Genomic DNA, 17,480 nt, shown 5'->3' with positions numbered 1-17,480 from the left:
ATTTAATTTAATTTTACATGTTAATCTTAAAAAAAATTAAAAATTATATTTCATCGTTGATAAGTGAATTTCATTTTTAATATACATATTTAACATGTCTTTTAAAATAAACTGAAAGATATTTTTGTATATGCATTTGCACATATCTTCAAGCTTTAAGTCATTTTATCTAGTTTTACAATTTCAAAATACATACGTTGGAAAAAGTGTGAAATATTTTGCAAAAAGACAATGTGAAAGTGAAATTATTTGGATTTAATACGGACTATCGATTGTCTTACACAGAGCTGTAATAGTATTTCTTTTTGTTTTTTCTTTTTGTGGTCCAAATTTTAACTTGACATGAAAAATATTCAAATTTTTTTAGGATTAATTTTATTTATTTATTTATTTATTTTTGTAACTTATTGTTTTCTATAAATGTAAACACTACTGATGTTGTTAGTATCTGGTGCATTCTGAATGTAGAAACTATTTTTATTAAATGATAGTAATCAAATAATTAAAATGAAAATAAAATATAATAGAATTGATAGAAAGCAATTAAAAAAAAGAAAAAGAAAAAAAAGAGTGAAGAATTATCCAATCAATCAATCTCACAAATGGAAATATGAAATATGGATAAGGGCATTGTGAATCTCTCCAAAACTCCGGGCCCTTACATTTACTACGACGCCAAATAAGGCCTTTTTTTAAGCAACATACACGTGTCTTAATTTTATTCGTCTGGTAAGTTCAAACAGTGAACAAATTGAAAGTAGCCAAAATCCTATCCTAAGTATGAGAAGTGGTCATTTGTAAAGTTGCATTAATTGATAGCCTTTTTTTTTTTTTGGGTGAATTAATTGACAGCTTTTTAGATGAGAAAGCCGGTAAACTATCAGTCAACGAGAAAACATGTGACAAACACTCCCAACCTATTCCAGAGCCTTGTTAAATAATGTGATTTAAAAAAAAAATAAAAAATTATAGAATAACTTCTGAATTACCTTAAATAAATATATGAAAGGTTTATGTCATCTATATATATCAATGTTGTCAATTTCAGTATATTGACAACAATTTATATCTACCATTACAAAGATGCTTTAATATTTTCCGCATTTTTGGTTCATATAAAGGACCCACATGAAAGCCAAAAAAGTTGAAAGAAGAGAAAATATTAGCCAAAGAATAATGGAAAAGAAAAATTAATAAATATCATTTGGGTTTGCGGTGTAGTGATTTCTAGGGAAAGTTATATGTATATGAGGGACAGAGACTTATACTTAACCGCAACTAACTGTAAAACGTTGTCAAAACCTAGTAATACAGTACCCAACTTTCTCTCTCTAGCTCTCTATTCTTTGTTTCTATTTCTCTCTTATCTGAATCCACATGAGCAAACCACCGGTCCAAGTCAACTTTTTTTTTTTCCTCTACTGATTCTTTGATATTCAAAGGATTGCCTCGATTTATAGCTCTTGATGCCTCTCATCTCTACCCCATTTTGTTCCTTCAAGCTCTCTCTCTCGCTTTCTGTGAAGAGCAAAGTTATATAATTTCTAGGGTTTATAGTGAAGAAAATCTATATATTTTTATATATTCCACAATGAGAAAACCTTGCTGTGACAAGCAAGACACAAACAAAGGAGCTTGGTCCAAGCAAGAAGACCAGAAGCTTATTGATTATATTCGCAAACATGGCGAGGGTTGTTGGAGAACACTCCCTCAAGCTGCAGGTAATTAGCCTAATTAATTAATTCTTAAGCTTTCAAACTAATTGAATAAATAAATAAGCAATCTCTATTGCTGATTTTTATCAGGCTTTTTCTTCTCTTTCTGATTTTGGACTAATTGTTTTCTTTTTCTTTCTTTTTTTTGGCATTTTGATCTTTAGGCCTACTTCGCTGCGGTAAAAGTTGTAGGCTGAGATGGATAAACTATCTTCGACCAGACCTTAAAAGAGGCAATTTTGCTGAAGATGAAGAAGATCTCATCATTAAGCTCCATGCACTGCTTGGCAATCGGTCCGTTCATTTCCCAAATTTTCTTCCATTTTCTTGATCTACAAAGATTAAAATGAAATAACAACAACAACTAATTTCTCAATGCACAGAAAGATAATAGTATCCAATTTAATGCCCACAAATTTCAACAACGCAAAAATGCACCTGTAAATGAATGTCTAAATTTTATATATATATATATATATATATATATGTATATAGATTGGTTTATCCCCACCATAAACTTGGCGCTATCCCAAAAAATATATATATATGAAAAAAAACTATGTAAATATATATATATATATATCAAAATTATTTAAATTATTCCAAAGGCATTTTGTTAAATTAATTTTGTTTTTCTCTTATCAAAAATTATTTACGAAAATTAATTTTGTAATTATTCCTAAGGTATTTTGTTAAATTAATTTTGTTTTTCTCTTACTAAAAAAAACAATTTAATGTTTTTCAGGTGGTCTCTGATTGCTGGAAGATTGCCAGGGCGCACGGACAACGAAGTAAAGAATTATTGGAACTCTCATCTAAGAAGAAAGCTTATAAGCATGGGAATCGATCCAAATAATCATAGATTGAACCACAGTTTCCCTCGTCCGCATCATCATCATCCAAGCTCCCAAACGGCAGGTACACAAATGTCGTTTGGTTTCATCAAAAGCCCTACCAATACTGATAATAATATTCACCCTCTAAAATCCAGCAATTGCGATCAAGAATCAGATGCTGGAAGTTGCTTGGAGAATGAGTTTTGTGGTGATCGTAATGATCATCAGCTGCCTGATTTAAACCTCGATCTTGCAATAAGCATTTCTTCACCTAATTCATCAACCCCTTTACCTTCACCTCCTGTTAATGCCAAAGAGGAGCAAAATCTTGATGAGCCTAAAATGTCCATGGACTTAGAATTGTTCGTTTCGTCGTCACCTACTCTTCCTCTATTCAGATAATCAGAGAATTTTTATTAGGAAGATAATTTTTCTATCTTCATTCTATGAATGTTATCCAAGCGAAAAAAAAAATAATAATAAAACCTTGTTGATGACGAGGCATTCCATTTTTAGAAAATTCAACAACTATATGTATATATGACAAAGTTCTTTAAAGGAAAAACATCCAAGATCTTTCTCTCTTCATGCATTCCTTCATGGTCAACTTGATCGAACAATTTATCAATGGAATTCGTTTTTTTTTTTTTTTTTTTTTATGTGTTTGCCAAACTCATCTTAGAGTCCTGTAGTACTTGCTTATAACATGCCTGTTTTACCAAAGCTATATATATAATATGCATTGCTCATGTAAATTTGTGAGCAAGGTCAACATTTATTGTTTTACTATTACCATTGTGCCTGGATATAGCATTTAGCTTTGGTTTGTATTAGGATTTATCTAGTAAAATTTTTGGCACTTTTCCAAAACTTGTCTAAATTTGTACCGAATCCGAAGAGAGAGGAAAAAGAAGAAAAAAAGCTGCAAAACATTCGAGTTTTATAAAGAACTATTTTAATTTATCTTTGCAGGCGATTTTGATATGGGGGACACAATTTGAAACAAACGGCAGTGAAGTCAATGCATGTTATCAATACCTATGTAGGATTGAAGAAAATCCTTGAAAATTGCATACAATGTGAGTTCTGAAAAATCAATGTAAGAAAATTTATGCTGGGCCCATTGGATAATTAATAAATCAAGGTGCCGTCTCGGTTTAGTAATGTGGTTGGTTTTTAGGTTTTAGATTTTATTTATTTATTTTTTTAGCCAATTTTGTATAAATTGTCTATTTTAAATGTTAATTGTTTTTTTTTTTGATAAATGATCTTAAATGTTAGTTATCGTGAATGGGTTTGTTCGATGGCTCAAATAACTTGTAAATTTTGTATTCACATGCTTGATCAAATAATAAAACTATTGATAATACGCCTTCAATTTTAAAATTTAAACTAAACCTGGGTGCATGAAATTTCCCCCTCCCCATATATAATAGTACCAAAAAAAAGCTATAAAATTGAAAGAGAAAAAATAATTGAAATTACATTCAATTTGGTCTTTATGTTGTTTGTTTTCTAATTTGTAGTTAATTGAGATATCTGTAATACCACATCTCTATTAATAGATCTGTTATTCTTTATTAATATTGTTCCAAATTTAGTCACCGTATTTTGTATAAACTTTTTTATTCAAAATTTCCCACTATCATTATCCCCTGATCCAAACTTGGGCGCCAGTGTCCTTCACCCCCCTACACTGACGGACCTGTACTTTCTGCATTACAATTGAACTATACCCTAATCCAATCCTCAGCCCTAGTGCCCCAAATCAACCCACATTGCGACTTGTCACTTTCTGCATTATATTTGAATCATCCACTGATCCATATCTAGGTGCCAGTGTCTTGTACCAGATCACACTAATTGTTACAATCCACCCTTTTTAGGATTCAGCATCCTCGCTAACATATTTATATTTTAATCATCCTCTGATCTACAATCGAGAAATATGGATTGGACACTAGGTAACTTGTCAGTGCCATGCACCCGTCCACATTGGTTATCATATTGATCTTCCTTGGGACCTAGCATTCTTGCAAGAACACTTCTGATCGGATACAGACTTTGATACCATTTGTAACACCCTAACTTTACTGATGAACTTGTCATTATCTACCAATATTGTCACCAATTTAGCTACCTTATTTAGTATGGGATTTTTATTTAAAGCTTTTCAAAAGGTTACCTATTCTATGATTGTTCTGACCCAAGCATACTTAATTTTGGAATTCTTTTGAACCCGAAACCAACTGTTTTTAAAACGCATCGACATTATAAGAGTGACTATAATTAAATTTGAATTATCTACTAATCCATACCCGGACGATATAGAATCGGACATCAGATAGAATGCAGGTAGCTCACACCTGCCCGCATTGATTTTCATAATCTGACAAACTTTAATTATCTTGTATAGCACTATTACACCGACAATTTTTTTAAATAAGTAAATTACATATAATTAGGTAAAAAAACAATAAAAAAAACTAACCATATTACCAATAGGCACCTAATACTTTTCCTTTACTTATTTATTTTTTTTAAGAGAAATAATTTTCTGAATTTTACGTCAGATATGATTTTTTTTTTTTTTTGGTTCCGCAAACTCAAATAAGGAGATAAGGACCACCAAACATTCAAACACTTTTTTGTCCGTCTAGGAGATTAATTATGGATAATGATAATGATTTATTCTAGCTTTTGTTGTACTTCTCTTCAATGGTGGTAGTTGCATGTGCATTAATCTACCAACCGTCCTTGGATGATTAGCCAATGCGTTTTATCTTTCTTCACACACATGCATAAATATAAAAATATATACCATGTTGCTATCCATCTACCTTTCAATGTGAAACATGGGAAGAAAAACTCACTCAATATGGAAATTTAGCATTTTTGAGATATGTTTTCTTTGACTCGTTATTCTCAAATCTATGTTCAAATTAAGATACATTTGTATGGTAAATTTTACCATATTGAACTTTTTATCATGTCGATGAAAAAATGGCACATTTTCTACGTGAAATTAATGAGCACTAGAATGAATATTGTGATGATTTCTGGTTATAATATTTCAACAGAACTGGAATTGTGTAGTTATCTTTGTGATAGATTCCATGATTAATTATTATTATCCATACTAGAAATTAAACAATTATTTGAATATGTAATCATTTTATGAGAAAGTATTATTTTTGCCGATGAGATGTTAGTTTAATCAAATTATTATGAGAATATATAAACAGATTTTTATCCACCTTTTTTATGCAAGGCCTAAGAAGTCCTTTTACATGTTCCACACATTGAGGGACACAGGCCAAACAAGAAGAGTTTACTTTTAGTACTAAAATCGACTTGTAAAGGTGATCATAATATCCTTTTTCAGTAAGTATTTTGAAGACACAACTCTTAAATAAAAAACATGGTTTCTTTTAAAAGACAGGCCATAAGCACTTGAGTTGTCATAACCATATTTTCGGCTAATACGTATAGTTAAATTAATTTAACATTCCAATTCCAAATAGATTGAATTTTAAAGATTGATTAGCAATATACATATTTAATTTAATTAGCTACTCATGTATATTTTTAGTGATTTGCTGTTGTGTTCTTCTTTCACTTTTAGCAATCAGTCAATAATTCTTATAAAATTTGAATTTCTTTTAATAATTCAAAATATTGTTTTGATTATAATATGGGTAGGGGAAGGGATTTTTAACCTAGGTTAAGGTTTGAATTTTGGATCTACAGGTGTACTACTCTCTGGATTTTTGTACACTTTTGTACTTTCTTCACATTTGAGCCTCAATTAGGCATACTTCTTACTGCCCTTATATTTCAATCTCCTCACACTCACCCTATAATGTTAAAAATTATTGTAACCCAATCAAAAAAAGAAATCCCTCTCTCTCTCTCTCTCTCTATATATATATATATATATATATATATGTATGTATATGTATAAAGTGCCTCTGAACGTACGAGTAAGAAATAGCTAACTTTCACCATTGTGCATGGAAATATAAATATAAATATATATATATATATATATATATATATATATGTATATATATGAGGAGCCCAGTACAGACTGAAAAATAAACGTTGGGAAAAGGCCAAAACCAAAGGTTGAAATTGAAATATCTATTTTTCAAAGATAAAATTGAAATATCTAACCAACCAAAAATCCCAATGAGCCCGCCTGCCCTCCTCCTCCCCAAAAAAACAAAAAAAACAAAAAATAAAAAAAATAACCAATCCTTTTTTTTTTTTTTAATCATAATCCCTTTGTTAATATATATCAAGAAACCAATATATACATAGCTTTTTTTTTTTTTTTTTAATATCAGAATTATAATATATAATCTAAAGATGAATTTCACTCCATATATAATCTACGGATACTAAATATCTTCCTTATTGATATAATATAAGAGACATGGCTCTAATTTCTTCATTCTCACCTACAAGTCCTCCACTTTACTAAAAGTAAAAAAATAATATTAATAAATAGATGTTTGGTGGCGATGGTTTCTTTGTTAACAATACCATACATAACATATAATATCGTTGACAAATTGCCAGCCAGATGACCAAGATCCTAGTTAGCTCCTAAACTTTTAGACATTAAATTCCATAGGGGCAGCTCCATACATTTATAAATATAAAACGTTATAAGTTTCTTCATATTTTTGTGTTTTTAAGTTTATCAAGGCAAAAATGAGATATGTATTTTGATTTAGTTTTCCTCCTAAGTCAAAATGTGCTTAATTACACATCCGTGGATGCAGATTCATTATAAATTCTTGAAACCTACATAATTTTTAGAGAAAAACAAAATCCGCATAACTATTTTATTATTTTCAAAAAAAAAAACCTTTTTTTTTATTTTTTTTTTTGAAAGAAGAAAACCACATAATGTAAGCACGCAAATTTTGTGCTCTAGAAAAAAAGAAAAAAAGAAAAAGGGGACATTAATTTGATCAGTGTCACAACAAAAATAACGTTTTTACAACCAAAAAAAAAGAAAATGACATTAATCGTTTAAAAATATTAAAATATATTGAGATAATTTCATTGTAATTAATTAAATTTGAAAACTTGAAAAAGAAAAAAAATTAAATAGAGAAATACAAATAAAAGACCGTGATATTCAGGTACCCATGTGAAGAAGGAGAAGAAGATTTAGATATATAAAGTGTAATTTTTGGTCATTTTTAAATAATTAATTAAAGCTAGCGAATATGTAGATAGAGAACAATATATGTGTATATATATACATATATATACACACGACACGTACAGCATATTATGTTTAATAAAAAAAAAAAAAGAAAGAAAGAAAGAAAAAGACGTGCGCAGACATTTTTCTGGTTAGTTTATAAATAAAATAGATTTTCTAATTTTTGGAATTTGACAAATTAATTTAAAGGATCAATGTAATGTCTTTTTCCTTGTAATGACTCGTTAATGACTTGCCCCAAAAAGGTTGTACTTGCTGGGGGTTTGCCCTACCCCTTTTTTTTTTTTTTTTTTTTTTGTTTGCTTTTTGGTAAATGGGTTTGCCCTACCATTGATTGTGATAACTGCATATAAAACCCTTTTCTATCAGAAATAAATAAATAAGCATATAAAACCCTCCACTCGATCGATTTGGAGAGACTTTATTTAAAAAAATATATATATATTCAATTTGGAGAGACATCACTACAAAAGTTTAAAAACAAAACATAAATAAAAATCTCTTCTGAGATTCTTTATATTTATTAGAAATCCTCGTTAAGACCAATTAATTAATACTACATTAGCAAATTGGCTTGTAGAAATCCAGGTAAAAACATAATAAAAAAAATATTTTTTTATTTTTTATTTTTTTGTCAATGGCTTAATTAAAACTTGGAGTTGTTTATTTTAATAATATCTAGCTATATTGGCTTGATATTTATCATTAAAGAATAATTTTCTATTTTAAAATAATATTTACATTTCTTATGTGTTATAACTACTTTCACAATTTACATATCTAATAAATATGCCATTATACTTGTCATGAAAATAGAAGTTCTTTTAATGATATATGTTAAATATCCAGTTTGGTATGATTAAAAAAAAAAAATCATCAATTTTAGTTGAATTCAAAATCCAAACGATCTTTTTTTTTCTTTTTTTTCTTTTTGTTTTTATCAATGACTACAATATGTTCTAAATTAAAAATAGAGATTCTATCTAAACTTGATCAATTCAAGTTTTAAAGGTGTATTCGTAATAGTTTACTACTAAATCAAGTTTATAACACTATATTTGGATTGAAAGAACATAAGGGAGTAGAAAAGAAACTATTCATTCCATGTTGGAATAGTTAAAATGGGGAGGAAAAGAAATGAATAAGAAGGAAAGATAGAGAATTGGTTTTTTTATTTTAACAAGCCTGTTTTCCATCAAAAATTGGGAGGAAAATGAAGGAAATGAAAAAACTTTAATGAATTTTTTCAATATTTCAAAATTACCTATATTATTTATCATTTAGTTAGCTTGTTAGAAATGTACATTGAGAATAATTTTATAAACAATTTAATTTTGTTTAATTTCTAATCTTTTCTATTTAATAATTATCCAAACAACAATTATTTATATATGCTATAATTTTTTTTCCCTTTTCTTTATACATTAAACTTATCATTTCTCTTTTTTTTTTTTTTTTTTCCATCCCTCCAATCAAACATAAAAAAATATAAATTCTGAATGTTGGACTCGTAGATTGCAAACTTTAACCGCCTGTTTGGTAGACAGGATAAAGGAAAATTAAAATGGTCCATTGTCTATGTTTGGCCCCATTTTTGAAGTGACTAAAAAATTTAGGATTTTTAAAGCTTTCTCAAATACATGAGATAATGAAAACCATGTTAATGGGGTGCGTTACAATTGTTTGGTACGGACAGAGCGGAAAAACATGCTTTTTTCAAAATTCTTTTGCCACTTTATATTTATCCTTGTTTTCCTGATCTTTTAGCAGCCTCAGTCTCTCCCTCTCTCTCTCTCTCTCTCTTTTCTTTTTGGTACTTCTTCAATATTCTTTCTTGTTCTTTCAATCATTTTATCTTCCTTTATTTTTCTTTTTTTTTTCCATCAGTTTTTAATTTCAGTTTTTTTTTTCCTTTTATCTTGCATTTTCTTTTCTTTTCTTTTCTTTCTTTCTTTCTTTCCTTCTTTTTTCTTTTATTTTCTATTTTCTATTTTCTTTATTTTTCATCAATTTTTTTTTAACCTTTCATTTCCTTTATTTCTTTCTATATTATTTCTTTTTTTATTAATTATATTTTTTTTCTCTAAGTTATTTATTTTTTCGTTCCTTAATATTTTGTTTTCAACTAAGTTTTTGAGTTAGTTTTATTTATTATTATTTTTTTACCTTAGTAAATAAAAATTATATTTGGGAAATTATTATCCATGTCTAGTATATACAATTTTCATATTTATATATTAATAACATAATAAATCTAATTAGATAAACTTTTTTAAAAAATTATTAGATAAAGACTTCTCTAAATCAAGTCTTTTTGCTTAACAGAAAAATTCAATATATTATATTTATTTCATTAACCATTATAGAAAAAAAAAAAAAAGAGTCAATTTTTAATTAACACCAAACGCAAAAATGAATTAATGTATCTCGTCCCATTCCATTCGGTCTAGTCCGAAATAATAATTCTGTCCCGTTCCACGTACTAAACTGACCCCTAAGTTAAATAAAGTGCGTGGCCTATGTATGTGGCAAAAATATCTATATACCTTTTTTTTTTTTTTAATTGATTACATGCCCCCAGGCATCCTTGCCCCCGGTAAATATCTATATACTTACTACAAATATTTTTCATTCATATTCAAAATTTTATTATGAATAATTAAATTCATAATTTAATAAAGGGTGAAATATTCCTAGTAAAAAAAAATCATAATTTTATTTTTTAGATTTATATTCATAATATTATTACCTATCATTTTAATGATTTTTGTCCGTCTTTTAAGTCATGAAATTTTACTGTTCACAGGAACAACTCCCACGCTGCTTTTGTACGTGGACCAGATATGAGTTGTTGCTATTGTGACTTGCGAGCAACACAAAGTATATATTTGACCCACTGTTTGATAATGTGGTATAGTAGTAGAAGATACGTAAAAAATAAGATTTAATTTAGATGCATGTGAGTGTGAGATACCATCTTTATATATTTGGAATTTCTGAACGTTCTCACCTACAAGTCGTGCTCTTACCAAGTATATATTCAATATTGTTTGGTGGACTATCTAATCAACTCTTGTACGTTTTAGTTACATACCATGAAACTAGGTTTTTAGATATATGGACAACCTCCATAGATATACACTCCATTACTGACCTTTGCAACATGTGATATCCATGTGAACCATGTCAAAGGGGGCTCATAAGCGCTTAATTTGTTAAAACAATATTATCCCTTGCCACAAAATTATTCCTCGTCTAATAAAACTAGGAATTCTGACTTATTTGTATGCGTGTATATATATATATATACATCTAACCATATTTTTTTGGTTTAATTTTAATTGAAGGGTTAATTTTAATTGAAAGGAGAACAGTGGCCCTGGTCGTAATAGATCTAATGTCCTACGTGTCACAGTTCCAAGCCTCTGAGATTACAATGACGCCAACGCAAAACGCAAATTAGTAAAATCAAAATAATTGAAATAGGTAGTAGCTAAATTAAGGCAAAGTAGCTAAAATAAGGCAATCCTAATTTCTTGGTTTTAATTGAGTAATCTTGACATATTTTGATATACATTCTGATAAAAAAAAAATTTAGAAAAAAGATTTTTCTGAGGTTATGATGATGCCCTTTTTTTGGGTTCAGATTAGAGTTGGACAATCTATCATTGGCAGTTTTGCTATACTGTCACCGTACTACCACATCCTTCTGTTTGATTCTTTAACCATTTTCCAGGTTCCATCGAAAAGTTAACGATTCTTTAACCATTTTCCAGGTTCCATCTAAAAGTTAACGAATGGCAAGTGATTCAACTAAAATTAAAAATTGTGTTTTCTATGTGGCCCTCTATTTGCAGTCCTTATTTTAAAAATGGATCGAAGAGTCAATCAATCAATTCACCAGAAAAAGATTGATCAACCAATAATCAATTTGCACTTTTCTTTCTGTAGGGAACTATAGGGATTGTAAAAATCCTGACATAGGTATTTATAAACTTTATTATTATTATTATTATTATTATTATTATTATTATTATTATTGGTCCTAGCAGTAGCAGTAGTTGTGCCTGTACTATTAATGCCATCAAAATAATCTTTAAAAACTGAAGTATACAAAATTATAAACAATTTATAATATGGCAAAAACATAGAAAATATGATAATTCTAAAATGTATCTACGTATTATGTATGTATGTATGTATATATATATATATATATATACAATTTTGATGAACTATAGATATTAACTTGTAGATGTCATATTGATTTATATCGTGCCGTATATGATGGGAAAAACTATTATTTAATCACATATGGTGGGATATGAATGTATACAATATGTATAAGTTAGTGTATAATTATTATGTATATATATATATATGTACTTTTTAAAAATAATTAAAAAACGAGGAAGGACACAATCTTATTTTTTATTAGGTGGAAAACTAGATAGAAATGGTAATTTTGGGGAGGGGGATGGGAAACCGTCGGTCGTGGCAGGCACCATTGTCATTCGATTGACCTTAATTTGTTGGTGTATGAAAGATTAATAAAGATGATGGCAAAGTCGCTTGTCATGAAGCATATTGGGAGCGGTGGGTCTGAATAATCAGTAAACATAAATGTCAATGGAATGCTCTGACGTAACAATAGTTTTGTTGTGTTATACTATTCCAGCAGTACTTTTTATGGAAGATTTTCAATTTTCATATGGATGTAGCAAAATCCTACATTACGCAAAAGTATATATTAAATGACTGGGACCCATCCTCTCTCTTGTCAATTTTGTGAACAATATATATATATATATATATGAACGGTACTAATTTTACACTTCTTTTCATCAAATTTCAACTTTCATGGGGACCACCACCAGATTAGCTTGCTAGCTATTGGTCCTCTTTCACACTTTGATTCTAATCTTCTATTGTGCATGTAGTCATGCATGCAACAACAAGTTTATTCTTCAGCCCCAAAAAAAAACAAAAAAAAAAAAAAAAAAAAAAAAAGCAAAAGAACGTGGACAAGAGATTGGTAGTTGAACCAACTCATACATTCGTGGTCTTTGGTGTAAATTTGCAATAAAACTACCAGTAGTTGGTGCTTGTTCTTGTTGAAAAATAACCAAAAAGAATTATTGGGACACAGATAATTGGTTTTTGAAATGAGGAATCCAAATAAGACGGTTATACATGTTACTGGTTCATTGGTTAGTAATCAAATATGCAATCCAACTAGTTATGGTAACATACAATGTCAAAATTTAACATGTGAACCTTATAAAATAATTATTGAATCCATATTTGATTATAATTGGCTTGTTACCCTAAATAACTATACAAGTGTTGATAAGGGTTCAATTTAATTCATTGTGTCTTTCTTTTTTCTTTTTTCTTTATTTATTTATTCTGTGGTGCAATGAAAATGTTATTGACTATAATTATATGAGAATGGATTAACAGCCAAACCTCTAGCCAACCCAAGCCCATGTTGGTTATGATTGGATTTCTTAGGCTCATGTTTAGCCCATGTTTGAACTGATTTGGATTTCCATTTCACGTTTAAGTTGGGCTTGATAGGCCCGAAAATATATGAATCAAACAAAATCTATATAATAGGAATGATAAACAATGTAAATTTTTTTTTTTTAAAGGAATAATAATTCCATAATTAATGTTCATCAACTATTATTATTTTTTAATTTTTTTGATCAATATTTTATTATAAATTGTTAAGTACTATATTTGAGAAAGCTGACAGAATAAAAATCTTAAAATATTAGTGATGACTTTTATGATTGAAAATTTCATCAAAGGAAAGAACAAAAACTCATTATTTTTCGAAAAGGTAATTGTTTTAGATTGAATGGCAATAAGATAAGTCAAGGTTCAAATTCTAAGGCGGAAATGTTTCCGCTGAGAACGTAATGTTCGTGTTCAAAGATGAACGGCACCCTAACTTCTAGAGTTTGCCACTTTTCCCAGGCCAGATCAGAGAAGGACTTTATAGTGCCCGCCTTTGTTTGAAATTTTTTCATTCAGAAATGAAAACTGAAAAACAAAGATAGAAAATTAGGACAATGAACATATAGATTGACTGGTTCAGCACCCTCCAAGAACTAAAAATAAAAAAATAAAAATAAAAATAACTGAGTGCACAACCCAAATGGCTTTTCTGGATGCATGCATGTTTTCCTGGTACATTGGTTGATGATCAAACGCAACAACTAGTGGGTTTTTCTTTTTTTGGGGGGGAAATAATTAATTCAAATAGTTATAGTAACATTTAGTGTCAAAATAAAACATGTGAATTTTTATTTTTTTTTAAAAAAAAATATTGAATGCATATTTGATTATAATGGGCCAGCTTGTTAACTCATAGACAAAAAACTTATAGTAACATACAATGTCAAAATTAAACATGTGAACCTTTATTAAAAAAATTATTGAATGCATTTTGATTATTATAATTGGCTAGCTTGTTATACTTAATGACTCATGGACAAAAACAACTTACTTTTCGCTAGAAGGAGGGCTTGAACCTCCGACCTTGTGGTTAACAGCCACACGCTCTAACCAACTGAGCTATTCCAGCCACGCTTTATAAATTTAAAAAGTTTTTAAAAACTTTTTGAAATCCAATGTGTCCAAGCACTAGATCACTGATGGGGGAATGAAACGTCATTCGAAGCCCATGTTGGTGATAACTGGATCTGTGGGCTGATGTCCAGCCTCATCGTTGAACTGATTTGGATTTTCATTACACGATTAGATTGGGCTTGTGACAAACCATTTAAGTGTTTATTTTTTTAACACGGTTAAAATTTCTACATGCGCAGTAATTTTATATAAAATTACAAAAATATCCCATAAACTCTTTTCATTTTGGGGAAAATTCACCAGCTATTCGTTGCTGGCTGCATGTTATAGACGCCCGAAAGAAGTCATATTAAGAACCATTTTTTGGGCTCGGCCCATAGCGGGAAGAATTGCGATGGTCACTAAAAAAGCCTGAGGATTTTTTTTGCCACCAGCTATGGTTAGTTCATTTTTCTTTAATTACTTTGGATGGGATGTCCTTTGAAATTCGCTAGCCTTCTTTTATGGAGGAAACCCTAACCAGAAAGAAAATGGATTAAAAAAATTTCATAAAATAAAATAAAAAGGGTTTTTTGCAATCTTATATGGAATGCTATATGTAAGAGAAATTTCGGTCATGTAAAAGGAAACAATTATTGAATGCAAAACCTATAACCCGTATTAAATAATAATGTAATATGATTGTTTTTAAAACTTAGATACGTAAGAGGTGGATCGGAATTGAGTTATATAGTTTAATATAATTCCACAATATTTATCAATCATTATTATTTTTTTACAAATTTTTTATTAGTGATGTTTTATTATAAATTTTTGAAGTATTATTTTTGAAAAGTTCGCTTGGCACTGCTAATTGTGAAAGATTAATTTACCTATGATGTATAAGTCCTTCTTTCCAAATATATATATATATATATTTATAATAATTGAGAAAGCTCACAGATTCAAAATTTTAAAATATTAGTTATGACTTTAATAAATGAAAAGCATTAGTGGAAAGAACAAAAACTAATTATTTTTCAGAAGGATAACAACATTGTGGAAAAAAAAATGACCAGTTCATGCTCATCTACATCATAAGGAAAAAAGAATTAAAAAATAAAAACAAAGGTACAAGAAAAAATAACGGACATACACATTGACTGGTTCACCCACCCCTCCAAACAAACCAGAAAAAAAAAAAAAACACACACACACACACACAGACAGTAACAACAAAAATTGAGTGCACAACCAAAATGGCTTTTTTTTATGGACCAAGTCGTCTGCCAAATCATGCATGCATGTTTTATATTTAGACCCAAATATATAATGTTTTTTTTTTTTTTTTTTTTGGTCATACCCGATTATATAATTAAAGCTTAATTTCTCTTGCATTTTTTGGGCAAAAGAAAATAAATAAATAAAAGAATACAAATGAAAGGATATTCTATGAAGCATAGTCATGTTAAAATACAATTTTAAAAAAATGGAAAAACTTGATAGAAATTGATCCAAGCAAAAAAACTTCATAGAAATTGAGAGTGAAAAGAAACCGAAATCCGAGGACACTGTTACTTAGAAAGGATTTGGATTGAACACGATCTTTTTTTTTCTTTTTCTTTTTTTTTGGGGGGGGGGGGGGGAATAATATGACTTGATTGAAATGCTGATTCTGTCTAGCCGTCCTTATAGTAGTACTTTAACAAGGCAACAACAAAACAATGTGGAAACCACGTTGTCAATTTGGAGAGGGGAAGATCTTACTCTCGCAGATAGAACAATTTCGTTGACCAAAAAAGAAAAAACAAAAAAAAAAAAAAGAAAAATGCCGACAGAGAAATTGTATGTCATCTTCCTTTATATTTATATATATAACTTAAAAATATATATATATATATATATATATTCCATAAGGCTATTTTTGTCTGCACCGTAATTACTGTATACAAACTTCCATATTCAATCTCATTGTTGTTAAACAATGTTTAAAGGAAATATCAGGCCCCTTAGCTAATTAAATTTTTCACTACAAAAGGTCAACCAACAAAAAGGCAACATATTATCATTATAATTATTTTTATTATTATATATAATTGGAAATAGTCACATTTTGTTACCAGATGAATAGGAATATTATTATTCTATGTGCGAACTTTACATAGAGAGTTTGGTTAAAGATGATCTATTTGGGTTTGTTATTTATTTATTTATTTATTTTCTTTTGATATTAATATTTTTCTTGTGGTTTGGGTACTAATATGGTTTGAGTTGGTTCGTTAGATGAAAAAGGTAAAAAGAGATATTTCCAATGCAAGCACAAATTGAAGAACCCGCCCCCTATGCCTATTGTTGCTGGCCGCGTACCCTGCCTAAGTTATTGTTGTGTCTCGTGACTGATTGTCTTTTTTTTAATTCATAATTTCTTCTCATCTGTTGTGGCCGGGGAAACAACAACAACAACAACAACAACAACAATCTCATCTGTTTAATTTGAAAATGAAGAAGGTGCTAATATAATATACATTCTTGATTTATCAATATAAAAAAGGGAAAAAAAATTAAGAATAATATACATAAAATATATGTATATTCCTAATTAATATGTAATTGACATCAAACCAGCCAAAATAATAAAACAAATTTACTAGAGTAATGGATCCATATAGCAAATTATTTATTTTATTTTTTTATCATTTATAATAATTATTTTTTAGTTCAATGTTTCATATTTATAATTTTTTAAATATATGTATAAATAACTTACCAATTGAACTAAATTTATTTATCCATCATTTTAATCAAACAAGTCTTTATAATATTTTTATTTGTTATTAAACACATTTATGTATGTATGTATATATATATATATATATATACAAACGATTCATTAGTATGTTTATTTGCCTCTCTTCTCTCGTTAAATACATTTGTGTATGCATAATATCATGTTTGATTTGTTGAAAATATAGTTTCTATTTGATATTGAATATCTATTGACATAGTAATTACAAAAAGTTATCAATTATTTAATTAAAATTTTAGTTTTGAATCTTTAGTTAATGTAATATTCTCAGTATTGAATGCATCAATATATTTCTATTTTAT

The 17,480-nt window shown here is 28.6% G+C and overlaps 1 protein-coding gene and 1 non-coding gene across 4 annotated transcripts; one reads left to right on the top strand and one right to left on the bottom strand.

The window, feature by feature from the left end:
- The first annotated feature begins 1,380 nt into the window (after nt 1–1,380).
- Nucleotides 1,381–3,920, top strand: LOC125418536 (MYB-like transcription factor 4). 3 transcript variants are annotated; one of them, XM_048462099.2, is made up of 4 exons: nt 1,381–1,721; nt 1,880–2,009; nt 2,461–2,633; nt 2,707–2,987. In XM_048462099.2, the coding sequence occupies exons 1-4, from the start codon at nt 1,592–1,594 to the stop codon at nt 2,790–2,792; spliced, it is 519 nt and encodes a 172-aa protein (XP_048318056.1). In that variant the 5' UTR covers nt 1,381–1,591; the 3' UTR covers nt 2,793–2,987. The 3 variants fall into 3 exon arrangements, with proteins under 3 accessions (XP_048318056.1, XP_048318057.1, XP_048318055.2); XM_048462100.2 differs by lacking the exon at nt 2,707–2,987 and adding an exon at nt 3,524–3,920 and having other exon boundaries at nt 1,387–1,721; XM_048462098.2 differs by having other exon boundaries at nt 1,398–1,721; nt 2,461–3,137.
- Nucleotides 3,921–14,314: 10,394 nt separating this feature from the next.
- TRNAN-GUU (transfer RNA asparagine (anticodon GUU)) lies at nt 14,315–14,388 on the bottom strand. Its single transcript has one exon. It is a non-coding gene; the product is annotated as a tRNA-Asn (tRNA).
- Between the last annotated feature and the right edge of the window lie 3,092 nt (nt 14,389–17,480).

This window comes from Ziziphus jujuba, chromosome 12 (genome assembly GCF_031755915.1).
Source record: "Ziziphus jujuba cultivar Dongzao chromosome 12, ASM3175591v1".
NCBI classification, from domain to species: domain Eukaryota; kingdom Viridiplantae; phylum Streptophyta; class Magnoliopsida; order Rosales; family Rhamnaceae; genus Ziziphus; species Ziziphus jujuba.
The sequence above is the reverse complement of the archived record's forward strand: the minus strand, read 5'-3'. Positions and strand labels throughout refer to the sequence as shown.

Bases quoted from the DNA above. Each gene is read 5' to 3' on its own strand.
- LOC125418536 (XM_048462098.2), top strand. From the start codon at position 1,592: ATGAGAAAACCTTGCTGTGACAAGCAAGACACAAACAAAGGAGCTTGG. The intron at 1,722-1,879 runs GTAATTAGCCTA...TTTGATCTTTAG, and splicing joins AACACTCCCTCAAGCTGCAG to GCCTACTTCGCTGCGGTAAA. The intron at 2,010-2,460 runs GTCCGTTCATTT...AATGTTTTTCAG, and splicing joins CATGCACTGCTTGGCAATCG to GTGGTCTCTGATTGCTGGAA.